This window comes from Diabrotica virgifera, chromosome 2 (genome assembly GCF_917563875.1).
Source record: "Diabrotica virgifera virgifera chromosome 2, PGI_DIABVI_V3a".
Classification (NCBI taxonomy): Eukaryota; Metazoa; Arthropoda; class Insecta; order Coleoptera; family Chrysomelidae; genus Diabrotica; species Diabrotica virgifera.
Genome location: NC_065444.1, coordinates 244,057,417 through 244,084,209, shown reverse-complemented (window position 1 = coordinate 244,084,209; position 26,793 = coordinate 244,057,417). Strand labels below are relative to the sequence as shown.

General features: G+C 33.2%; 1 protein-coding gene across 1 annotated transcript in view; it reads right to left on the bottom strand.

Moving 5' to 3' along the window:
- Positions 1 to 26,793, bottom strand: part of LOC114337688 (uncharacterized) — a 50,758-nt gene that overhangs the window by 11,799 nt on the left and 12,166 nt on the right. Inside the window, exons 3-5 of the mRNA XM_028288201.2 lie at positions 20,573 to 20,715; positions 15,811 to 15,992; positions 122 to 163 (exon numbers count right to left, since the gene is read on the bottom strand). Coding sequence (XP_028144002.1) covers positions 122 to 163; positions 15,811 to 15,992; positions 20,573 to 20,715 — 367 coding nt within the window. The remainder of the gene's footprint in view (positions 1 to 121; positions 164 to 15,810; positions 15,993 to 20,572; positions 20,716 to 26,793) is intronic.

Sequence of the window (26,793 nt, the reverse complement as noted above, 5' to 3'; positions counted from 1 at the left end):
CATGCAACGATATCACGATATATTCAGTAAAAAGCTTCATATATCACATCCTCCCTTCCTATTTCTAATCTAATAAATAACTTTTTCTTGTATACATAAAAAAATGGGACTACCTACTCACCATCCAGTTCCGGGCCCAAGACAATCTAAGCCTTTTAAATTCCTGAAATATATACAGAGTAATAAAATATATTTGAAAGTTTTTTTGCGGAGTAAAAGTTTTTGATATTATCTTTCTACCTATCGAAAAATAAAATACGTTCATCACTTACTATTCGATTCCATTGGACCCGTGGGTGGAATGAACGAGTAAATAAACTAATTTTTGGCCAAATAAATTTATAATATAGTATTTGATATAAAACAAAATATATTTATCTCTGAAAACAACTACTACTTATTAGTGGAGTCACTGAAGGTGGATATGAGCTATTACCTCCGATTTCGTTGAACCTCCATCGATTTGCATGAAAATTGGTGAGTGGTTAGAGGATATCTCAAGGGACATAGGTGACATGGTGCCAACTTGCGCTTTTACCCTGGGGGTGGATGCCACCCCTTCTCGGGGGTAAAAATTATTTTATTAAAAATAACCCCATAATTCGATAGAGGGACAAATTTCAAGCAAAATTTGTTATATAAAGTTATTAAAATAAATCAAAGCTTTTTGAGTTATTAAAGATCAAAAATTTTAATTTTTCTTGAGAAAAATGCATGTTTTTAACCAATTTTTCATCAATAACTCAAAAAGTGTAAGTTTTACAAAAAAGATATTTTTATCAAAATTGAAGCTAATAAAAAATGAAATAATCCCCTAACTACAAAAACCTCTTAATGTTAACTAAAAGTGAGTTATAGGTAATTGAATGACTCTAAGTATCCAAGCTGAAATAACGGGAAATTTATGCATTTTATAACATAAACTTATTAAACATTTGTCAAAGTACTTAAAAATATCTATTAAATGAGCCCCCGAACATGTTGATAGCGTTAAAATTTATGCTCCAAAATGTTTTAATTAAAAATTTATCTCTAAGAAATGTTATTGTTTTTTTTAATAACGCTGTTCGTGTTTACGATATCAGATTCATCTAAAAACTATTTGAAAGTTAATTCCAAGTGCTATTTAAGCACGTTAAAATTAATCTTTTAAACCCCTTAGTTTTTTTAAAATAAAAGGTTAAATAACCCCGGTTGCATGGTTCCCACAGAAATATTTAAGATTTAAACGTTTCTATCTTGGTTATTTTTTACCCTATAGAAATAGTAGAACAGGTAAAATATTTGGCATAGAAAAAACTAAAATTTGGTTATATAAAATTTTTTACATATACGAAGTATTTTTGGAGTTATTATTAAAATAAAATGAGAGTTACAATGATTTTAAAAATTATGATTTTTTAAATTGTATCTTTTTTTCAAAAACATGCATTCTCAACAGGTCAAGATTATCAAAAACATTACTTATGCTAATATAAAGAAGTTCTTGTAAGGATTACTATAAATTTTAATTTTTGTGGAAATGGCGTATGTTTTATTTTTCACTTTTTCCTAAAAAATTCGAAACGGTTCTTTTATTTTCATCATAACTTGCTAAATTTTGACGCTATTACCTTGTCCTGAAGCTTATTTGATAGGCATTCTGAAGTACTTTGGCAGATGTTTAATAGAAATATTTATATTGCTTTGTTTTCCCGATATTTAAGCTTAAATACTTGTTAAATACTTGAGTACTCGTCGAAAAAAATACACATTCAATTGCCAATAACTCACTTTGAACTAACATTAGATTAGTTCTTGATGTAAGGAATGTATTCAATTTTTTATTATCTTCAATTTCAGTAATAATAACTTTTTTGCAAAAGCTTATAGTGTTTGATTTATACGTGAAAAACCGATTTAAAACATGCATTTTTTTACGAAAAAATAAAATCTTTGGTCTTTAATAACTCAAAAAGTGTTGATTTAGTTTAATAACTTTATATAACAAATTTTGCTAATAATTTGTCCCTCTATCGACTTATGGTATTATTTTTAATAAAATAATTTTCACCCCCGAGAAGGGGTGGCATCCACCCCCAGGGTAAAAGCGCAAATTGCAAATTGCAAAGCATGAAACCTGAAAAAATTTATCGGAAAAAGCAGACGAAAACAAAAAGCAAAAAGGCGGAAAATGGGAAAGTGCCCTAAAAACAAACAAAAGAAAAATTGATTATGTATCGAACCCATTAGACGAAAAATATATACGATTCAACAAAGAGAGTACGAGCCGCATCTAGTAGAACACTAGGGCAAAAAAAGAGACAATATCTACAACAACAAATTTAAAAAAAAATTTCTCTGTAAGTTCCTCGTCTAAACTAACCAAATTCTGCACTCATGTTTATTAAGTGTGTGTCCATCAAATGCTAGTATTTATTTTAAATTATTTATATTGCTTTGACCTGAAATTCACCTTTAGATATGCTAAGGCGTTATTGCTAAGGATATTCAAAATTCGAGGCTTAGTTTCTGTAGTGCCATAACCCTCACAGGTTATGGTGTACAAGAATTCATCTGTACTCAGTAGATATATCTTAAAAACACCCTGTAATTATCTACGATAATTACTTTTATTTATTTATGTCATCATAACAATATTACAACCTTCATTCGATTATACAAATATTGTTATCCTAGATCACGATTCACTAATAATTGCAGAGTCAATTATAAACACTTTTCATGGTCGATGCTGAATAGGCATTTCTAAATATATAAACAGCAAAACTATAACAAGGGAATTCTTATTATTATATTAGACATTCGTCATTCTATTTTGGAGATCAGACGTAATATTTCCACATTAAAGATAGTGTCTCTTTCTACACGAGACGTTCTTTGGGTGCGGTGCTACCAGCTTATGCTCATGCGAGTGTAAATAAAACAACTCAACAAGTAAAGGCGTATCAATTATTCCACCCCTCGGATAAGGGATAACCACCCTCACCGGGAGAAGATAGCCTTAATGCCAGGGCTGTCATATGGCGATCCAAGACCAGGCGAGAACGTAGGGAACAAACAGGACTGGTAGACGGGACGAGTATGGGAAAACACGTCAATGTTCTGGCACCTCGACCACCCTAGAACAGTGTGGTATGCAGAAAAGGATGGAGACGTCAGGCCCGAGACGGAGCTGAGGTATGGAGATGGAACTTCGTGTGGACAATGGACAATGGACAATGCTATGGAACGTGCAGCGAGGACTTTTTGGTGATACGAACACAGGTGTAAAAGTGGTAAGTCCATATTAGCTATTTTTATGGTATTTCCTGATTAATATAAAGTATAAACATTATGTGCTACCTTAATTACATTAATATATGTTTCAAGTTTACCTATTTTTACTTAATTATTCTATTCTATTACCAATATTTATCAATATACAAAGATTTTTTTTACCCTCATATTAAGTTATTATAGGACGCAATGATACAATTTTATATGATTTTTTTACATATTTATCAACGTATACTTTACCCTTGCTGACTTTTATTCATTTATTATTTGACTACTGATTTTTAGTACATTTTTGCAATTTTTTATGATTTTAATATTTGCTATCGTAAATATACCTATCAAAATAAATATACGATATATAACAAATATACGCTATATGCATAATACATTTAAATTATTATTCTAACTACTTATTTACAAGGGTTAATATAACGTTATTTATTTTTGAATTTTTTATTACCACTGCAATTTTTACATATTTTTACCATATATTGACGTATTATTTTATCTCCATATTTTTTACTATATATCTATATACTACATATCTATATACACCGTAAGACTATCGAATTTATATTTTCGCTAAGAAGTGCAGAAGCTGGAAAAAAGAAAAAAATTATGTATAAATGAGTAGCAACAAAGTTACTTGGGAAGATTTTGTCAAAATAGTTGAGGAAATTGTACAAGAAATAGACAGGCAAAGCAGAAGAGTCTTAAAGAAAAAAGTTCCGAAATCTAAAGACATAAAGGAAGAAGTGACGACACAGCTAATTAAAGCTTATAACAAGTTCACGCAATTGACTAGGAAAAACTGGGAAGCACTTTCGGACAAACAAAGGGAATCGTGCAACAAATATTTTGGAAAAATCAGAGACAAAGTTATACGATCATTTCAAGCAGTAAATGTGAGAACAGTGGTTCCAAGTTCAATACATCAACCAATCGACAAGGAAGTTGAAGAGGAACAAAGCGAAGAGGAAATAGAAGAAGGAAAAAGCGACGAGGAAGGAGAAGAAGAAATAATTAATGACGGAATAAAAGAGGAAAAAGGTGACATAAAACAAGATATAACAATATTAAACATGGCTTTGACAATCAATGAATTTTTGAATATCGCAAGCAAGATATTGCCCAACGAGTTCGATGGAAGCGCAGGGAAATTACAACCATTTTTAGACGCATTAGAACTACTTGGCAAATTGGCAGAAGGTCATGAAGACACAGCTGTAACGCTAATAAAAACGTGACTCACCAATAAGGCTAGGAACCTAATAACCACAGAAGATACGATTCCACGGATAGCTGAAGCACTAAAGAAAGAATTAAAAGGTGATAATCCGAAGAATTTAATAGCCAAATTAGCCAAAAAAAGGCAAGGGCATAGAGATGCAGCAGTGTACGCATCTGAAGTGGAAGAGTTAGCAGAACAATTAAAAGTAGCATACATAGCGGAAGGAATGCCACTTGACTTAGCAAAGAAATATACGACGGAAGCAGTAGTAACAACAATGAAACGAAACGCTAATGCAGAGAAAGCTAAGCTAATACTGGAAGCAGGTAACTTTACATCACCGCAGGAAGTAGTATCTAAATTTTTGTCGATCGATAGGACTGAAGAAAATGCACAAGGAAGAGTCTTAAATTATAGGACAAACTACGAGAATAGGAGAGGACAGCAGCAATACAGAAGAGGATACCATAACAAATATGACAGAGGAAGAAGAAATAACTTCGGACAACGGAACGAAGGAGAAGCAACGGACAGTCAACGAAATTATTCGAACAGAGGATACAGACAATTTAACAATCAAACATACAGAGGAAACCAGAGAGGCGGACGTAACAGGAACGTAAGGTTACTAGAAATAGAGGACAGTCAAGAAGAGCAAGAAAACCAGCAGTTGGGGTTTTGAATGAACAAGAAGTTGGAAGCACACAGGCAGAAATAAAATATAACATTTACAACTTCGACCTAAACCTAACGAACTTTGTACGAATGAAAACAGGAATTCTTGAAAACACAAGCACTTTTATCATAGACACAGGAGCTGACATTTCAATACTAAAATGTTCACAAGATTTTATGAAGGAACAGGTGAAACCAAACACAAAGGCGAAAATAAAAGGAGTCACTAAAGGAGAGTTGCAAACAATGGGAGAAGTTGAGACAACACTCGAAGTAAAAGGAACTCGATTCGAACACATCTTTCAATTGGTAGAACCCAACTTTCCAATTCCAACAGACGGAATCATTGGGAGAGACTTTATTTCTAACTTTCAATGTATACTAGATTACGCAAACCTTAAAATGCACATTAAAGAGGACAACGATTGTTACATTAGTACGAAAATTCTGGATAATATAGACAATGACACCATAATAATACCGCCTAGATGTGAAATTTACAGAATCGTAAAAATTTTTCAAACGTTAAAGAAAGACAGGATAGTGGAACAGCAAGAAATACAACCAGGAATATTCATAGCAAGAGCAATTATTTCAAGTAATAATCCATACATCAAAATTTTGAACACAACGTATGAAACAGTAAATGTAGACGCAAGCAAAATCAGGACGTTGGATATTAAACTATTCAATACATATAGGCTAGTCAACGACAGCAAGGACAGAAAAAAAGAATTACGAGAATCACTGAAATTAGACATACCAGAATACATACGAGAAAACTTAGTATCGTTATGCGAGGAATATTCAGACATATTCGCCCTAAGGCATGATATGTTAATCTGTAACAATTTCTACGAACAAAATCTAAGAGTTAAAGGCCAAACTCCGGTATATATCAAGAATTATAGGACACCTCATGCGCAAACAGAGGAATTAAATCGACAAGTACAAAACCTAAGAGACCAAGGAATCATAGAACCATCTACATCCGAGTACAACAGCCCAGTAGTACTGGTACCGAAAAAAGCTATAGATGGAGGAAAAGCATGGAGATTATGCATAGATTTTAGACAACTGAACAAGAAGATAGTTACAGACAAATTTCCATTACCAAGAATAGATTCGATATTAGATCAACTAGGAAGAGCAAAATGGTTTTCAGTTATAGACTTAATGTCAGGCTTTCACCAGATACCATTAGAAAAATCATCGAGAAAATACACATCGTTCAGCACAGAAAATGGAGCATTTCAATTTACCAGATTACCTTTTGGATTAAATGTAAGCCCAAATAGCTTTTCAAGAATGATGTCAATAGCATTTTCAGGATTAACACCAGACAAAGCATTTCTTTACATGGACGATATCGTAGTAATTGGAATATCCGAAAAACATCACTTAGACAACCTGAAAAAGACATTCGAGACATGTCGAAAATTCAATTTGAAACTTAACCCAGGAAAATGTCAATTCTTTAGAAGGGAAGTAACATATTTAGGACATGATCTTTCTCAAGAGGGAGTATCACCAGACAAAGCGAAGTATGCAGCAATTGAACAATATCCGACACCTAAGACAGCGGAAGAAACAAAGAGATTTGTAGCATTTTGCAACTATTACAGACGTTTTATTAAAAATTTTGCGGAAATATGCAGACCACTCAACAAATTATCGAGGAAAGGAGTAGAATTTTCGTGGACCGAGGAGTGTGAAAAAGCATTCAAAAAGCTTAAAGCATCTCTGACGAAACCACCAATTTTAAAATATCCTGATTTCAACAAACAGTTTATCTTAACAACAGACGCATCCAATGAGAGTTGTTCAGCAATCCTAAGTCAAGATTACAACGGAATTGACCTACCTATAGCATATGCATCAAGAAGTTTTAGTAAAGGAGAAAGTAATAAACCTATAATCGTTAAGGAATTACTAGCGATTCATTGGGGAATTAATTATTTTAAATGTTATCTATATGGAGCACCAACATTCAAAGTAAAAACAGACCATAAACCTTTGACACACCTATTTGCAATGAAAGAACCAACCTCAAAACTCACGAGGATCAGATTAGACCTAGAAGAATATGACTTCGAAATAGAGTATATAACAGGGAAAAGTAACTACGCAGACAGCCTTTCAAGAATAACATTGCATCAACTAAAAAACCTATACATAGACAACGCCCATATACTAGCTATAACAAGAGCTCAAGCAAAAGAAAAGGAGAAAGAAGCAAGACAAACAAAGGCTGAAAGTGAACTCGCACTACAGCCAGAAGCCACCAAACAGACAGTAAGGAAGGTACTAAATAATTTAGAGGCGCATAGACTACCAATTTTGTCCTTTGGAGCAGAACTAATCTCACCAAGACTGAGCATTAGGGCCAAAAACAAAATAAAATGCAGCAAAAGCATAGCCACAGGATTGAATCGTTTCGATTTAAACCAAGCGTTGGTACAGCTTGATAAGCTGGCGGTAGAGAATGCAGTACGTAAAGTAAAAATATACGTAAATGATATTATTTTTAAAATGTGCACAATTGATGAATTTATTAAAGAAGGAAATAAAAAATTGAAGAATATAGAAATATACATATGTGAAGTACCAGAAACAATAAAAGATGACAAAGAAAAACACAGATTAATAGGAGAATACCATAATCACCCGATGTTCGGAGGACACGTAGGGAATAACAGACTAATTAAGAAGCTAAAGGCAAGATTCCGACGGAAAAATTTGGAAAAAGACGTAAGAAAATACGTAAAACAATGCCACAAATGTCAAATTAACAAACCGAAAAGAACACATGTCGAAGAGTTCGTGATATCGGACACATCTTCCAAACCATGGGACATAGTATACATAGATACAATAGGTCCATTCACGAGAAATAATGAAGGTAATAAATACTGTATCACAATGTTGTGTGAACTGACAAAATACGCGGTCAGCATACCAGTGTGCAATAAAGAAGCAGAGACAATAGCAAGAGGAATCTTTGATCATTTCATACCAACATACGGACTCATGAAGCAAATAAGAACAGACCAAGGCACAGAGTATAAGAACGAAGTAATGCAGGAATTAACAAAGCTATTAAAAATAGAACACAACTTTTCAACGGCATACCACCCACAGTCCATTGGAATTGCGAAAAACTACACAGAACGTTGAACGAGTACGTAAGAGCATTCATAGACGAAGACAGAGAAAATTGGGGTGTGTGTTGCAGAATGTTCACATACTGCTACAATACAACCCCTAACGCGTATCATGGATACACACCGTTCGAACTGTTATATGGCAGGAAGGTTAACCTACCGGAAGACCTTACACATGAGATTCAACCATGTTACAATATAGATGCCTACTACAATGAGTTACGATACAAACTACAAAGCGCACACGAGAGAGCCAGAACCTTCTTATTAAAACACAAAAAAGCGGCAAGAAAAGAATAAGCTCAAAGCAACACCACAACACTTTAAAATAGGAGACCTAGTTCTTGTAAAAAGGGAAGAGAATGGTAAGTTTGATAGTCTTTATGTAGGTTCTTTCACGATAACAGAAGTAAATAACGTTAATTGTAAAATCAGAATAGAAAACAATAAAATCAAGGAAATACATAAGAATAGATTATATGCTTACAATCCGAAAACACAGTGAGTGACAAGTGTTACGAAACAATGTTGTTAAACGAACATTTTATATTATTTATGTATTTGCGTAGGCTTAGGAAGTTTGTATATAAAATAAATTTTTTGTATTGATTACAACACAGTATGGGTTGGTGGCACGACTTGCAAATTTCCCTCCCCGTATTCGGAAAATTCCTAAAAAGGGAAGGTGTACAAGAATTCATCTGTACTCAGTAGATATATCTTAAAAACACCCTGTAATTATCTACGATAATTACTTTCAGTTATTTATGTCATCATAACAATATTACAACCTTCATTCGATTATACAAATATTGTTATCCTAGATCACGATTCACTAATAATTGCAGAGTCAATTATAAACACTTTTCATGGTCGATGCTGAATAGGCATTTCTAAATATATAAACAGCAAAACTATAACAAGGGAATTCTTATTATTATATTAGACATTCGTCATTCTATTTTGGAGATCAGACGTAATATTTCCACATTAAAGATAGTGTCTCTTTCTACACCAGACGTTCTTTGGGTGCGGTGCTACCAGCTTATGCTCATGCGAGTGTAAATAAAACAACTCAACAAGTAAAGGCGTATCAATTATTCCACCCCTCGGATAAGGGATAACCACCCTCACCGGGAGAGGATAGCCTTAATGCCAGGGCTGTCATAATGGTACTAGAGAAGTTTTACTTGAGTAAGTTTTCTTGGCTAACAAATGCATTATCACATGTTAGGGCAGTATTTAAACATAAATGACACTTATCACGGGAACGCAAACTGTCTTGTGGTGCTTTTGCTAATGCTGAGGGAGCCAAAATCGGAAATGGTAATAACGATACAGGCACACTATGCAGATTCTAAGATATCAAAATTATATGACATTTTTCCACAATGAAGTGGTGGGTCAAAAAAACGATTTTTCATTTTTTAGATAATAATATCTCATGGCATTTTTGCCGAGGAGATCCTTTCGGATTGTTCCGGCGCCATTTACATCTTTAACCCCGTTTCAAGTAACAAGTGTCGATGTACACTAGCCCAGGGTGACCGACGGCTCTCCGAGGCACGGTGAGATGGCTCGTATCATTTTTAGAAATGAAAAATTGTTTGTCTTTGGCAGGGCTACCACCCACCTGCACTGGCGTATGAGGCCAGCGATTATGCCATTGCGCTACGGCCGCTTACTCATTTTTTTTTTAATTTTTATAATTGTGGCACTATTCAGTCGGGGTGCGATAGTTACAATTAAAGTAAAATATTCTACAGAGAGGTAAGACAACATTAGAGAAGCTCGTAAGAATTTCGAAAGAAATAAGAATGCATTGAATATCCCAAATTTGACTAAAGACTATTTGACTAAAGAAAAAGATTAAAACAATGAAGATGATGAGACCAAAGGAAAAAATGAGTATCAAACGGTCGAATTAGAAATATACTAAGCCTTGAAGAAATTAGACATGTCATAAAAACACTTAAAAACGATGGTCCGCTGGCCTGAACAATATTGATGTCGAGTTAGTTAAATGGACGGTTATGAATCAGAAGAAAAAACCATCAATTAATAGAAAAGACCTGACACTAAGAAATAATTACGAAAGAATGGTGTGGTAGTATTTTTTCTTCTTCTTCTTCTTCTTCTTGTAATAGGACTATGTCCTGTTTCTTCTGTTACAGTCTTTGCTGCGATCCGGAGCTCCAACTCTCGTACCATCGTTTTTTGGGTCTTCATATGGGTCGCTTGGTGTTGGGCTTCTGTGTTTTCGCCCAATGCGCCATACGTTCAGGGTCCATCCGATCTACGTGGTCCCTCCACATGCGTCGTCGCGGTCTTGTCCATCTCACTACGGCATGAACGCCTAGCTCTCTCAATGTGTCTTCGTTTCGTACTCTATCTCTGAGTGTGATACCTCTTATGGATCTTAGGGTTTTCATCTCTGTTGTTCTCATTATCTGTTTGGTCGTTGTTGTCTCGGCCCTTGTCTCAGCTGCGTATGTCAGTACGGGTCTAACACATGTCTTATAAATGCGGACTTTGCTTTCGGTGCTCATATATTTATTCCGCCAGATTATATCCCTCAGGAAACCAGATATTCTCGCTGCTTTCATTGCCTGCTGTTTTGATTCTTGCCACAGATGCCTGTCGCTAGATATTTCCACACCTAAGTATCTGCAATCCATTACCTGTTCGATTATATGGTCGTCCACTACTAACTTATATCTAATTGGGTTCCTGGATATTACCATCGATTGGGTTTTCTCTTTGGATAGTGTCAGGTTATACTTTTCGGCGGTTATTTTGAATTTTTGTAGTAGGCGTTGTAAGTCATCTTCGTTTTCGGCTATTAAGATTGCATCATCTGCGTAGCAAAGTATTCTCATGGTTCGGTTACCAATTTTGTATCCCTGATTCATTATGTTAACACTACCTATAACTTCATCCATTATTAATTTAAATAGGCATGGACTGAGGCTGTCCCCTTGTCTAATGCCTGCATTGATTTTAATTTCTTCCGTGAGCCCGTGTGTGGTTTTAATTCGTGTTTTGTTGGATCTATTGAGCTCTTTGATTATGTTTCTATACATCTGACTTATGTTTTTCTTTTCAAGGATAGTGAGCACGTCCTTTAATCGTACTCTGTCGAATGCTTGTTTCAGATCTACAAAGCATGTGAACATGGGCTTGTCGAATTCTATTGATTTCTCAACTAATTGTCGCATTATGAAAATAGCGTCTATTGTAGATCTGTTTGGGCGAAAACCCTGTTGTTTTTCCGATACACTGGCTTTCTTATATATTTTTTGGGATATAATTTTTGTCAATAGTTTTGATGTAGAATTGAGTAGTGTAATTCCTCGGTAGTTCGTAGGATCTGTCTTTACGCCTTTCTTGTAGATGGGTATTGTTATACTCTCTCTCTCCATTCCTCTGGTACTGTCATGTTGTTTACAATTTTTTGGAATAATGTTGTTATCTCTTCTATTATTTTTGTACCTCCGTATTTAATTAATTCATTTGGTATATTATCCGGACCTGGTGATTTTCTATTTTTTGATCTTCTGATTGCTTCGTTTACTTCTTCTTGGGTGATGTTGTCGTTCTCTGTTTTCTTTTTGGTGAATGTTTTGTAGGTCATTTCTTTGTACTTCATTATTATCGTCGTTATCGTCTTTGTATAGATTCTCGAAATGAGTTAACCATTCTTCTGGTTTTATTGCGTTAATTTGTAATTCTTCGGTAACCGGCTTCTTCCTGTTCCTCAACGTGTTCCATACCTTCCTTTGACCTCCTCGTAAATCATGTTCCATGTCATTTGAGAATTTTCCCAATATATTTGTTTTAGATCTTTGATTCTGTTAGTTGTTCTATTTCTTTCTGATTTATATCTTTGATACTCTTCTGGGGTCCTATTGTTAATATATCTTACGTATGCATCTTTCTTCTCTTTTGCTAAATCTTTGACTTCCTGTGTGAACCATGGTTTTTGGTTTCTGCTGCCGTTTAAGTCAATTGTTCTTTCTCCAATGGCTTCTTTTGCAGGTAGTATTTTTTGTACCAATAAATTAGAAAGGAAAGAAGAATCATGTGTGATGGACGACTGGAACGCAGACTCAACGAATTGGTGTTCTTTAAAATTTATGAAAATATATATTTCTTTAGGGTCACCTGAAAACTTCATGGAGAAATAATTTCAGACCACAATTTATCAGTTTTACCAAAACCAAAAATATTTAACGTAATGACTTTCTGGCATCAAAATTTAATGTTTCTGCCAACTTACTCAAACACGGCCCTGTTTACAAAGACCACCAGCATATATTATGTAAGTATATGCAAACTATAAATTTTGTTATCGAATACTACTAAACTATACTTATTTATGCATGTAGCGACCCAAGTGAGCTTTTTGCTAGTAGACGCTTCGCTGGAAGTCCTGCTGGGCCGTGATTCACTACAATCCGCTACTGCGATTTCCTGATGACCACTTCGTTTCTTTTTGTTTGACTTCTGCCATGATTTGACTGCTAGTGAATACAGTTGGAGTTGGTTTTCTTTTGCGGCTAGGTGCTTTATTTTAATCTGGATGTTTGAGTTTTAATTTTTTTCTTTAGGTACCGTCTTCTCTAAGGAGGTTGGTGATCATCACAGCTATTTTCACTTTTGAGGTTGCAGCTCTGGACAAGTCGACGGAACTGCAACTATACCTCTTTCTCAAATTGTTGAGCCAGGAGATGCGCCTTCTTCGGACACTTCGTTTTCCCTGTAGTTTTCCCTGCATTATAGTTTGTAGCAACACTTATTTATCCGTACTCATAACGTGGCCGACATACTGTAACTTTACTGTGGAGGACTATGACATAGTGTAATAATGCACTCACCATTTTTCGTGTAGTTTGCTTCATCGTACGATTTATCGTTTTCAACATGCGATGTCGTTGATTCTTTATCAATTTCATCAGCGTTGACTGACAATACTGCTATATTAGGCTTGTCTGTTGTATTCTAGGGAGGTAACAGATGATCAGGGAAAATATTATGATCAACAGCCCAGAGACCTGTATTTTTAAACCCACTCACTGCATTTTCGACAATAGCTGAAAATGTGAGAAATTGGCCTTCCATCATTGTGTCTGATTATTTTCTCGTCTCTAAATATGCTGTCAAATTTGCAAAAAATGAAACGTCCACTGATTGGATGCGATGCACAGCTTCTTCTTGAAGTACCGTGCAAAAATTTTTAGGCGTGGGTAGCTTCCATAACAATTTGCCGATATCGTTGTCGATCTTGTGCAGCATGTAACAATTGATCTACTGGTAAGCCAGTCCATTGACGAAGGTTTCGAGGCCATGAATATTTCTTCCGACCAATTCCTCTTTTTCCGTCGATCTTTCCATTGAGTATTAACTGCAGCATCCTGTATCTGCTACCTCTCATTATATGCCCCAGATATTCAAGTTTTCTCTTTTTTATAATCTTGGTTAAATCACCTTCGCCTTGACCTACTACGTTTAAGACTTCTCTGTTTGAAATGCGTTGAACCCAAGATATTCTGAGCATTCTACGATACGACCACATCTCAAAGGCTTCTAATTTGTTCATCATATTAACCTTCATAATCCAGGTTTCACATCCATATAGTAATACAGGATACGCATAACATTTTAGGAACTTGATTCTTAGTTGTATGTTCAGCTTAGAGTTGCTCAGAATACATCTAAGTTTCATAAATGCTCCTTTTGCAATTTCTCCGGATTTAGTGTCTCGTTTATCCAACATCCTAGGTATTTAAAATGGTTGACTTTTGTTATTGGTTCATCACTGACAGTTAGATGCATAGGGCCGACGTCTCTTTTACTAACCACATGTAACTTTGTCTTTGTTGCATTTATGTTAAGTCCGATATTGGAGCATTCTCTAGTGACTCAATCTATAAGGAATTGAAGATCTTCGATATTTTCAGCCATGACCTCGGTGTCGTCTGCATATCTGATGTTGTTAATAGTTTCTCCCCCGATTTGAACTCCACATTGTCCTTCCAAGGCTTCATTAAAAATTATTTCTGAGTATACGTTAAACAAAGTTGGGGATAACACACAACCCTATCTGACGCCTCTTTGAATGCCAATTTTGTCTGTTTATTTGCCGTCTACCAGAATAGAAGCTTCTTGATTCCAATATAGATGTTGTAAAAGTCAGTCTCAGATCATTATCATCTATTCCAATCAAATCTAGATATTCAAACAACCTATAATGTTGAACTCTATCAAACTCCTTCTCAAAATCTACAAAGCAGACGGAAATTGATTTCTGTATTTCCCATGATCGTTGAAGTAATGTTAACATTGGGAACAAAGCTTCCCTTGTTCCCAATCTTTCTCTGAAACCGAATTGTTTGTTTCCCATTGTCTCTTAACATTTCTGCTTGATTTTATTAAGAATTATCTTAAGAAGTAGCTGGAGAGAGTGGCTCATGAGTCTAATTAGTCTAAAGTCTTTACATGATGATGTATTAAGTTTTTGTGGGAGTGGAATAAAAGTAGACTCTAACCATATCTATGGCATCATTCCAGTCTCGTATATATGGTTATAAATGTTTGTTAGTTGTAAGACATTGTCGTCATTCAGAAGTTTGAGCCAGTCTGATGGTATTTGGTCAGGTCCTGGAGATTTCCCATTTTTGCCCTGTTTGATGGCTTTGTCTAGTTCCGCTTTTAAAATACTAGAACCAGTACTCGTATACTTTGTGGTGTTAAGTGGTGGCCTCGTATCCAGGAAGAGCTCTTTTATATAGTTAGTCCATTCTTCCTTTTTTTCATCCAAGTCGAGAATTATTTTACCTTTGGTGTTTCTCATAAAGTGAGGAGTTCTTTTTTTCTAAGTGTAGGTAATTTCTGTAAGCTTTTTATGTATATTAAACTCGTCATGTTTTCTTTGTAGTTCTTTCATTTCACGACATCTTTGTTCCATTCAGTCCTCTTTTGCTCGCTTAACCTCGTATGTGTTCATCCAGAACCAGCAAAACAGACGATTCTTCGGTTGCGTAACTAAATTTCTGGAAAAACTTTAACAATTTAAGAAATACCTTAGTGCAATCCACTCTAATTCTTGAGGAAATATATGTGTAATCCTAGGGATTATTTAAAATTATGTTACGTTCCAAATGTGACTAGCCAGAAAAAAATCATTTGTTCCAACGCGATGTTTTTTTATCTTCTAATTTTAGTTGCAGTTGTTTGCATTTTTTCGTGAAAAATATTTCTTTACAATCGTCTGAAACTTGGGGAAATAATTCTAAACCGAATCTTGTAAGTATTATAAAAACCAAAAATATTTGACACAATTCTAACTTGTTTGGCATCAAAATTAAATTTTCCTGCCAACTTATCTAAACACGGCTCTGTTTACAAAGACCACAAGCATATATATGCAAACTATAAATTTTGTTATCGAATACCACTAACCTATACTTATTTATGCATGTAGCGACCGAACTGAACTTTTTGCTGCTAGACGCTTCGCTAGAAGTCCTGCTGGGCTGTGATTCACTACCATCCGCTACTGCGATTTCCTGATGACTCCACTTCGACCAATGCGAGTTCATTTTTGGCGGAGCGGACGACCGGTGCATAGGTCCTTCGCAAAACTAAAAGAAAAATAGTTTATTGATTTACATATGACTGAAAATAGAGAATGTTTAATAGATGCTACATGATGATATGAGAATATTTTGTTAAATATAAATACTGTTAAATGTAAACACATTTTTAAAAATTATTAATAATTATTTTAAACATTGCATTACTATAAATTGCATTTAAAATGGAAAAACTCACAAAACTTAACCAGATTTAACTTCAAAACAACAATTTTCTGATGTAAAAAAATAAAGATATTTTATCGATATTTTTCAGTAGGAGTAGAGTGGGCCAAAGAAAACAGTCCACCTCGATATTTGGCAGTATTTATTAGATTTTAAGGAAGTGACGAAACAGGTCGATTCTTGATCTAAAGGGGACACATTTTTACGGTACCTACATCTGTCATTTGTCAATCCCCACCCTTCCACTTCACCCACCCCTTATTTTTAAATAGGGAATAGGTGTTGTGTGCTAGCTCATTTGAAAGGTCATTCAATTCTCTATTCAGTAATATAAACATTAACATGATTATTTATACAGGGGCCTCCAAGAACAATTTTTTGTTAATTAAATTATCTCCTTTCATCTGTCGTTCAAGTTCTATAAGCGTTTTACTAGGTTGGCTTAGTTTTTCATCTTTTTGGTTTGATGGACAATATTTAGTTTGAACCTGTTGTATTGTGGTGATTATTTGTTTGTTCAATTTATTAATGTCTATTTTTGTTATATCTTTCAATGTATTATTAATAAATTTTTTGAACTCCTGAATATTAGTTGGTTTTGACCATTTCTTTGGGTGTTTCTTATTTATCACTTTGCGTCTTTCCTTTTCGATCTATATCGTTATTTTAGCTCTAACTAACCTGTGATCACTGCTTGTACTGAACTATTTTAACACATTTGCGTCTTTAAATGTATAATTAATTCTCTTTTGTTTGTTAAGGCCATGGGTATATAATTCGCAAATATTTTACGGCTATCCCTACTTTTTCTGTCTTTACACGACAAATTACGTGTAGTAAAATTCACACTGGTATGGATATGTAAACATTACTAAAATGTCATTCTAATTGACAATGTCATCATTAACTTTAAATGGATGGCTTTTGAATGTTCTTGGGTAAATGTTATTTGTATAATTGCAAATCATTAGTTCAGTTAATAAATGTGATTATTTCATTCCTAGGAGATTCTGACCAATAGAAAGCTACAGACATGCAAATTAAGGTGATAAATTTGATAATCTCCCGTCGTTAGGCATATTACGTCAGATGCCTTTCGTTGCTACGAAAAAATACATTCTCAGTAACATTAATGACAAATGTTTTAAAAATTTTAAAAGTGATGACTTTCAACCGTCAAATACATATTTATAACAACTGTGTGTTTAGTTTCACTAATTGGTACTTACATATATACATTACAATAAAATTTTGGTTTTGAACAGTTTTATTCATGAAATAATCGCAACAAATTGCACTCAAACTCTAAAATTAATATAGAATTTTTGCCCTCGTGACACTTTGACATAATTTCACTCGCCTTCGGCTCGTGAAATTAAAACTGCCAAAGTGACACTCGGGAAAAATTCAATAATTTTAGAGCTCTTGTGCAATTACTACTGATAATTTTTTCACTAACTATGTATTCAGTGAGTGTAATAATTTATATGTACAACAAAAACTGATACTAAATCGAGAAAAGAGGAAAAGTTTTAAAGTGATTTTTTAATAATATATTGTTACTTAATTAAAAAATACTTGGATCACAGAATATATCCTGATGTATTCTCTGCTTGGATCTTAATATAAACAATATACATATAGCTAAATAATAAATAGCTTTTTATTAAGTTCACGTCTTAAATCAATTATTTATCAAATACACTATCATTATTTAATCGACATCTCAAAATATTTCCGATGCCATGTCAAATATTGAAAACTGTCACTGTCTTGAAAAGAACATGAGCCAAATTTTCAAATTGGTTTAAAAAAGTAAATAAAAAATGCATTTTTCCTTATAAACTTTTTATTTTTTTATATCACAAATTACAATTTTTCATCAATTATCATATACATAACATTACTTGGTAGTTGTGCATCTAAAACACGGTAAAAAAATAGATTTTTTTTAAAAAGTTCTTAAGAAATTTAACTTTTTTTTAAACCAGTTTGAAAGTTTAACTCATGCTCTTTCAATTGATATCTGTAGAATGGTTCTAAAATTATTTTTTTTTTATTTATGTTATTGCAAAAAAGCTCTCTTGGATAAACAATTTGAATAAAATTTAAACAACTGAATGAATCGCTTTGAAATTTTTATCAATTAAGCTCCAAAGATCCCTCATTTAACAAAAATTTCAAAGCTGTACACTTATATAATAGTTACTGCGAAATTATTTTTTTTTCTATTTCGACCTTTTTCGAAATTATATTAACAATAAATGAATATATCAAACTTTGTAATACGCCATTTTAAAGCTTTTTTCAGTATCTCGAAAACGTTTTTACTAAGAAAATCATGTCTTAATATTTTTCATTGATTTGAAAAAAGAAAGAGAAAAAGTGCCGTTTTTTGACACTAAATTGTTTATAAATAAAAATGGCCGACAGATCCTACGCAGGAAATAGTTACAATTTGTTCTTGTAGGTACTACCTTTCCCGAAGAGCTATCGTAAAATTAACAAACCTCTTTAACCGTGCATTCAGACTAAAATATGTACCAATGATATGGAAGATGGCGGAAGTCATTATGATTCCTAAACCAGGAAAACCAGCACATGAGGTTTCGTCATACAGACCGATATCTCTGCTTCCTGTAATATCGAAGCTGTTTAAGACACTGCCCCTCAAGAGAATAAAACCAAGTATTGAAGCAAGGAATTTGATACCGACACATCAATTCGGATTTAGAACTAAGCATTCAACAATTGACCAGGTGCACAGAATTACAAATATTATCGAAAGATCCCTAGAAGAAAAGAAAGTCTGTTCAACTGTATTCCTTGATGCTGCACAGGCTTTTGATAAAGTCTGGCATGAAGGTTTAACATACAAAATAAAATGTTTTTTACCTATACAGTACTTAAAACTTTTACAATCATACATAAAAGAACGACATTTTAGAATTAAGCAAGAAGACAGTTTTTCAAACTTAAAAGAAATTAGAGCAGGTGTTCCACAACGCAGTGTGTTGGGTCCGGTCCTATACCTACTATACACGTGTGATATACCTGCACTGGAAGGCAACACAGTTGCCACCTTTGCTGATGATACAGCTATTCAAGCAGTAGGGACAAGTGAAAAGGCGACCAACAAGGTCCAAATAGCAGTTAACCAAATCCATAAATAGACACAAAAATGGAGAATTAGGCTGAATGAAGTTAAATCTCTCCATGTTAATTTTACCAACAAAAAAATACAATATATACCAGTTATAATCAACAATATCCAAGTACCATATGCAGATACTGCTAAGTATTTGTCTATAACATTAGATGCAAAACTACGCTGGAAGGTGCACGTTAAGAAAAAAAGGGAAGAACTAAATATAAGATATAAAAAAATGTATTGGCTAATTAAGAGAAACTCCACATTGTCGATGCATTAATAAGTTACTGCTTTACAAACAAATAATGAGACCTGTATGGACTTATGGATGCCCACTATGGGGGTGTACTAGACCAAGTAATATAGCAGGAATACAAAGATTCCAGAACAAAATACTAAGAAATATTGTAGATGCTCCTTGGTATGTGACAAACAGTGATCTCCACAAGAACCTAGAAATGGAAACGGTGGATACAACCATCAAGAAGATGGCAGGAAGTCACAAGCAACGACTTCATATGCACGAGAATATTGAGTCAATCCCTTGATACCACTGGGCAAGTTAGAAGACTGAAGAGGACCAAGCCATTTGAACTAGTTTAAGTGATAGGTGAAAGTGAAAAGCAGAGTATAGTGCTTGTGCGCGTTAGTGTGTATGCTAGATTAGTGCACTATCTTGTTAGGTTATATAAGAGACGCTATGGGGTAAGCTCTTAATTTTAAGGAACAGTAATAATTTAGGTTAGATAAAAATTGCTCGTTGGTCAATTATGACCACATTGTAATTGTAATAATCATCATCGTAGTGATGATTATGGAAAAAAAAATAGGTATTACCTGTCAAAAAAACGCTTCAGTACCCTGGCTATTGAAGTGTCACGAACAGAGTATATTTTTGTCTTATTACCCTGACCTAATAATAGGCCTTCACCTTCTGCAATATTGCGCTTACATTTTTATAAATCAAATGTAGAACAAGTACAAATTTTTTCTTTCTAAATTTAAACGTTCCTTTTTAAGTTCAGGCTCTGATTCTATATTTTTCTTACAGGTACGTGAGCATATCTATCTACAAATGCGTTGGTACTGACTAGATAAAAGTAAGTTATGTAAGCTAACACAATTACTTTACAGATTTGAATATCTATAAAATGGAAATTTTAAATTAAACCTTTCATGCTAAATATTATGGGAAACTTTAAATGATGTTCGGGTTATGTTATACTATGTTAACAAAAACTTCGTATCTTACCGGATTTCCAGTCATACAAGCCACATCGCACCGGACCGAGTGTACGGAATTTTCAACTGTCAGGGAACTGCACTTGGACAAGCCGCAAACGTTGTATTTGCATATGGAGTAAGGAAGAGACGGGATGTAACACATTGGAAATCCTGAAGCAGAAAAAGCGGGTTTTGTATTTACTTAAAATGGTGTAAATGATGCTTTTTGTTAAATTTTACTGAAGCAGATTGTTTTCCCGTCGAAAAATATATATGTCAAACTTACCAGGAAATTCAAAACTTATACCCATATTATTCAAGTTATATTTAGATATTATAACAATATAATTATATATTGCAGTCAGTGAAGGTGGATATGAGCTATTACCTCCGATTTCGTTGAACCTCCATTGATTTGCATGAAAATTGGTGAGTGGTTAGAGGATATCTCAAGAAACAAAGGTGATATGGTGCCAACTTGGCTTTTACCCTGGGGGTGAATGCCACCCCTGCTCGGGGTGAAAATTATTTTATTCAAAATAACCCCACAATTCGATAGAGGGACAAATTATAAGCAAAATTTGTTATATAAATTTATTAAAATAAATCAAAACTTTTTGAGTTTTTAAAGATCAAAGATTTTAATTTTTCGTGAGAAAAATGTATGTTTTACTTTATCGTACTATATACGTAGTATAGTATAATAGATAAAGTTATAGGATCGTGCAAAAAAAAATTTTTCAGATTTCACTTTTTTTCGACGTTTTGAGTCCCCCTGAGTCTAAAAAGCAAATAAAAAAAAACATGTCGGAAGTATGTACGTACGTATGTCGCCACCGCCCAGCAAAAACTACTGGACCGATTTTGATGAAATTCGGTACGAGTAAGTTTAAGAGAATTTTGTCGAGAAACTAAGCTTTTAAAAAAAATCTCTCAAAGGGGCGCCGAAATAGGGGGGTTATTTAGGGCCCATTTTGGCAAATTTTGACAGAAATAAATGAAATTCAACTCAAAGTAAGCTCACCGATAGGTAAATAAAAGTACGGAATTTGACATTTCCAAATTCAAAATGGCGGCCAACATGGCCGACCGCCCCCCCGACACATTTCCCTATCTATCTAAAAAGTTTTTGAAGATAAGTTTAATTTGAAAAAGTCGTTATATAGCCTAAAGATGGGGCTATAAGAAAGATGTTATCGTTTTTCAGAAAAAGTTACGGGTTGCCTATATTTAAGGGGTCAAATTTTGACATAAATTTGAACTAGATTTTCTCAAAAATAGCTCCAAGGAATTTTTTTATTTTTTGATATATTTTTGATATCCTATCAGTAAATTGAATGACATTAGTCATATATCTTAACTCCCCATAGGAGGGGAGTTATGAATTTTTTATAAAAAAATATTCGAGTACCCGTAACTTCCTTCTTAATAGGAACTAAAATTTGACATTTTGCAAACATATATGGTATTTTATTATCTATTATCACAATAGATTTTTCCAAAAATATGGCTTCCGGTTGAACCGGAAATGAATAAAAAATCTTAATTTTTTTGATACGCCCTGTATATTTTAACACATTTTGAAAGAATGCAAAATTACCTTTCCAATGACATAAAATTTATTGCTGTAGCTCAAAAACTCGAAAAGTTACGGTAAATAGAAATTTTGCTATAATCTTATGTGTGTCCTCTCTCACGCGTTCATAGCAGAGCATTATTGTAGAGCAGTCAATGAGGGTATTTGGCTCCGAATTCCATCCTACTACATTGATGTACTTGATATTTTCACAGTAAGTAGGGAATAGCTCAAGAAACAAAATCTACCCTATATACTATGGCGCTTTTATCTTGGGGCGGTTCCCACTTCTTCAAGGGGGTGGAAAATTTGTTGGTCAAAATAAGCACGGAAGTGGCTGAAGAACCTATTTCTAAGCAAAAACTGGTCTATACTTTTTTTTGAGAACTCAATACTTTTTGAGTTATGCGTAGTTGAAAATTGGCCATTTTCATTGAAAAATGACACCTTTTCGGACGGATTTTTTGTGAATACCTTAAAAACTATGCATCGAACTAAAAACTCTATATAAAACATTTTTTAGATTATAAATAATAAAGAGATTCGTTCCTTCGTAAATGTTCTATTTATAATACAAAAAGAGATATGGTAGGTGAAAATAGTTTGTTTTTTGGTGCATGCTCAAATTGGTGTATTCAACTTGAAATAACAGAGGAACGGTAGGTTTTAGGTGTATAATGCTACCAACACCTTTTGTAGTGTTTGAAAAGGCCTTTAAAACGAGCACCGTTAAATGTCGGTTACTTACAAACTAAGCGAGATATGGTGCAAAAAATATAATGACTAATGTACTTTAAGGAAAAATGAAAAGTATATACATTTAACTCCCCATCCACCATAATTTAAATGCATTGTTTTTCTTCTCAATACCTTTTAATATAGTGTTATTTCTACTTTCAAAAAGTTAAACGGGTTTAAAATGAATGGTTTTTTTAAAAAATGTGATCAAAGTATAGAATGAATTTTTAAATTTTCTTAAAAATCTTCCTTTTTCTCCATGTAATTCGAAAATAAAAATATTTCACCCCTGAGAAGTGGTGGGAACTTCCCCCATGATAAAAGCGCCATAGTATATAGGATAGACTTTGAATTAGGAGATTGGGCTACTCCCAAAATTTCATTAAAATCCATGCAGTAGGATAGAATTTGGAGATAATATATTGTTCTTAATCTCGCGCATTGACTGGCGTAATCGAAATAGAATGAAATGCAAATATTGTAAACTATTAATTTCTCAGAAAAATGAACTAATTTGAAATGAAAGTATGACTATAATATTCTATTGATTTATGCAATAATCTACACATCTATAGTGTGTCCCCGAAATATGGCATCGAACATTTTCTCAAATGCAGGAATTAATGATGCGTAGAACCATAAAATACTTTTAAGTACAGTAGGTGTTTCTAAAATATCAAAATAACGAGTAACTTTGTTATTTTTATAGAATGCCAATATCTAGTACCATAACGATAATAGATCGGCACGATAAAGTTCTCGGGCGGCCCTTCCGTCCAGCGTTTTTAACCGATTTTTCATAAATAACCCAAAAACTATAAGTTTTTGCAAATAAGTTATTATTATCAAAATTGAGGCTAATAAAAAATCAAATAAACCCCTTACTAGAAAAACCTTTTAATGTTAACTAAAAGTGAGTTATAGGTAATTAAATGTATATTTCTTTCGTCAAAGTACTCAAATATAAGTATTCAATCTTAAATACCAGGAAAACGGTGCATTTTATAACATAAACTTATTAAACATTTGTCAAAGTTCCTAGAAATATCTATCAAATAAGCCTTTGAACAAGTTGATAGCATAAAAAATTTATGCACCAAAAATGTTACAAAATGTATCTTTTAAAAAATTTTCCAAAAAATGTTATTGTTCTTTTGGAAATACCTCCGTTAATTTTTAATAAGGTTTTTTATATAAGGTTCACCTAAAAACTAGTTAACAGTTGATTCAAGAGCTATTAAAAAACGTCAAATTAGTCTTTTTAGTCTAGGCGCCAGAGGGGTCACCGTGTCCTTTTCAATTCTGATGGAAAAACTCAACGGTTTCTTATGGATTTTTGGCTGCTGATTACGAATTTCGAGGGGGATTTCGGTCCGAGTGGTCAAAAAATTGTTATAAACAATTTAATTGTTTATAAATTGTTTATAAGGCTCTGGCTCATAAACTAAAAGAGATAAAAAAACAATGTTTCAAATAAAATTTGTTCCTTAATAAAAAACGAAGAAAAAACCGTTTACTAAACTTAAATCTAACAATTAAAACTCAAGATATTGTAAAATTAGTGCACAATGCAAATTGCAAATTGCAAAATAAGTATTTTTCGAAGCTTTATCGATCGTAACTCGGCTTCTACGCATGTAAATAATAAGTCTTAGAAGGTGTCGTTTTAAAGCTTAATTAACGGGCTTCCAAACAAAGTTTGATCAATTAATTGATCTTCATTTGTTTTAAAGTTATACCCGTTTGAGTTTAGAATTTTCTTAAAAATATTGTACATTCATTTGTTTATAAGGGTTTCAAGCAAATTTGAGCTATAAACATTTATACTTTAATGAACAATAGTAATATAAAAACTCAAAAGGAATAATTTGAGGTTATGAAAGTGTTCATAAGTTTAGTTTTGGCCAAGATGTCGATATTTTAATGGCGCGCGCTATGAGGCGCAAGATCGGCTCACCGCGTAAAAGTTCACGCGCTAACTTCTCGATGCAAATTATAATTTCTATGTATACATACGTTATCTTCATTTTTCATTTTTGAAGATCCTAATAAAATTTTATCATATAATTCTTATAATTAAATCATCATACTGTACCTCCTATCACCTTTCATTCTATTTACATTGTCTTCTATTGTTTGCACTAAATGAGAAAAAAACATTAAAAACTAATATTTCAGAAGTATAACTAAAAAGTAAGTTGATATTATTTATTAATACTATTTTTACAAATATTTTTTTCATGCATCTGCATAGAGATATACAGGGAATATCAGCTTTTTTACATCTGCATAAGTTCTTAGCGAAATTTTAACAGTTACATGGTAGTACAAGTCTGTTCTTGTAGGCAGTAAAACTAAAACTTTTTGAGGCTTCAGAGTCTAATTATCTATATGATATCCATATAAAGTGGATCTAGTTCTTTTGCGGCATCATCAAGGCCCGTCAATTGTGTGTATGCCGCCACATCATAAATTCTCGTTTTATATGCAATGATGATGCTGCAAAAGAACTCAATCCATTTTTATATGGATATCACATATTGGCTCATTTTCATGCGTAGAAGCCGAGTTACGATCGATAAAGAGTCGAAGAATACATACTTACTTGACTGTGAGCCAATCTTGCGCCTCATAGCGCGCCATTAAAATATCGACATCTTAGTCAAAAATAAACTTACGAACATTATCTTAAGCCCAAATTATTCCTTTTAAGTTGTTTTATCATTATTGTTAATTAAAGTATAAATGTTTATAGCTCAAGTTTGCTTGAAACCTTTATAAGCAAATTAATGTACAATTTTTTAAAGAAAATTATAACTTCAAACGGGTATAACTTTAAAATAAATGAAGATCAAATAATTTAACAAACTTTGTTTGGAATCCTCTAAATTAAGCTTTAAAATGACACCTTATAAGGCTCAATTTCATGCGTAGAAGCCGAGTTACGATCGGTAAAGCTTCGAAAAATACTTATTTTGCCATTTGCAATTTGCATTGTGAATTAATTTTACAATATCTTGAGTTCTAATTGTCAGAATTAAGTTTAGTAAACGGTTGTTTCCTCGTTTTTTATTAGGGAACAAATTTTATTTGAAACATTTTTTGTATCTCTTTTAGTTTATGATCCAGAGTCTTATAAACAATTTATAAACAATTAAATTGTTTATAACAATTTTTTGACCACTCGGATCGAAATCCCACCTCGAAATTCGTAATCAGCAGCCCAAAATCCATAAGAAACCGTTGAGTTTGTCCATCAGAATTGAAAATGACACGGTGACCTCTATTTGGCGCCTAGACTATTTAGACTTCTTACTTTTTTAAAAATAAAAGGTTAAATGGCCCCGGTTACATGGTTCTCGCAGCAAAATTGAAATATTAAACGTTTCTATCTCGCTTATTTTTTACTCTACAGAAATAGTAAAATAGATAAAGTATTTGGAATAGAAAAAATTAAAATTTAGCTATATATGATTTTTTACGTATATTGAGTAATTTTGGAGTTATTATCAAAATAAAATGAAAAGTACGATAATTTTAAAAATTCAAATTTTTTTAAATTATATTTTTTCTTCAAAAATATGCATTCTAAACTGGTCAAAATTGTTGAAAGTCATTAACTATATTAACCTAAAGAAATTATTGTGAAGATTACTACAAATTTTAATTTTCTCTTATTCACTTTTTCCTATAAAAATCGAAAGGGTTCTCTTATTTTCATCATAACTTGCTAAATTTTGATGCTATTAACTTCTACTGGAGCTTATTTGATAGGTATTCCGAAGTACTTTGAGAAGTGCTTAACAAGTATATTATATAAAATGCATGGTTTTCCCGTTATGGAAGCTTGAATACTTAGATTTGAGTACTCATCGAAAAAAATATACATTCAATTACTCTTAACTCACTTTGAAATAACATTAGTTTAGTTCCTT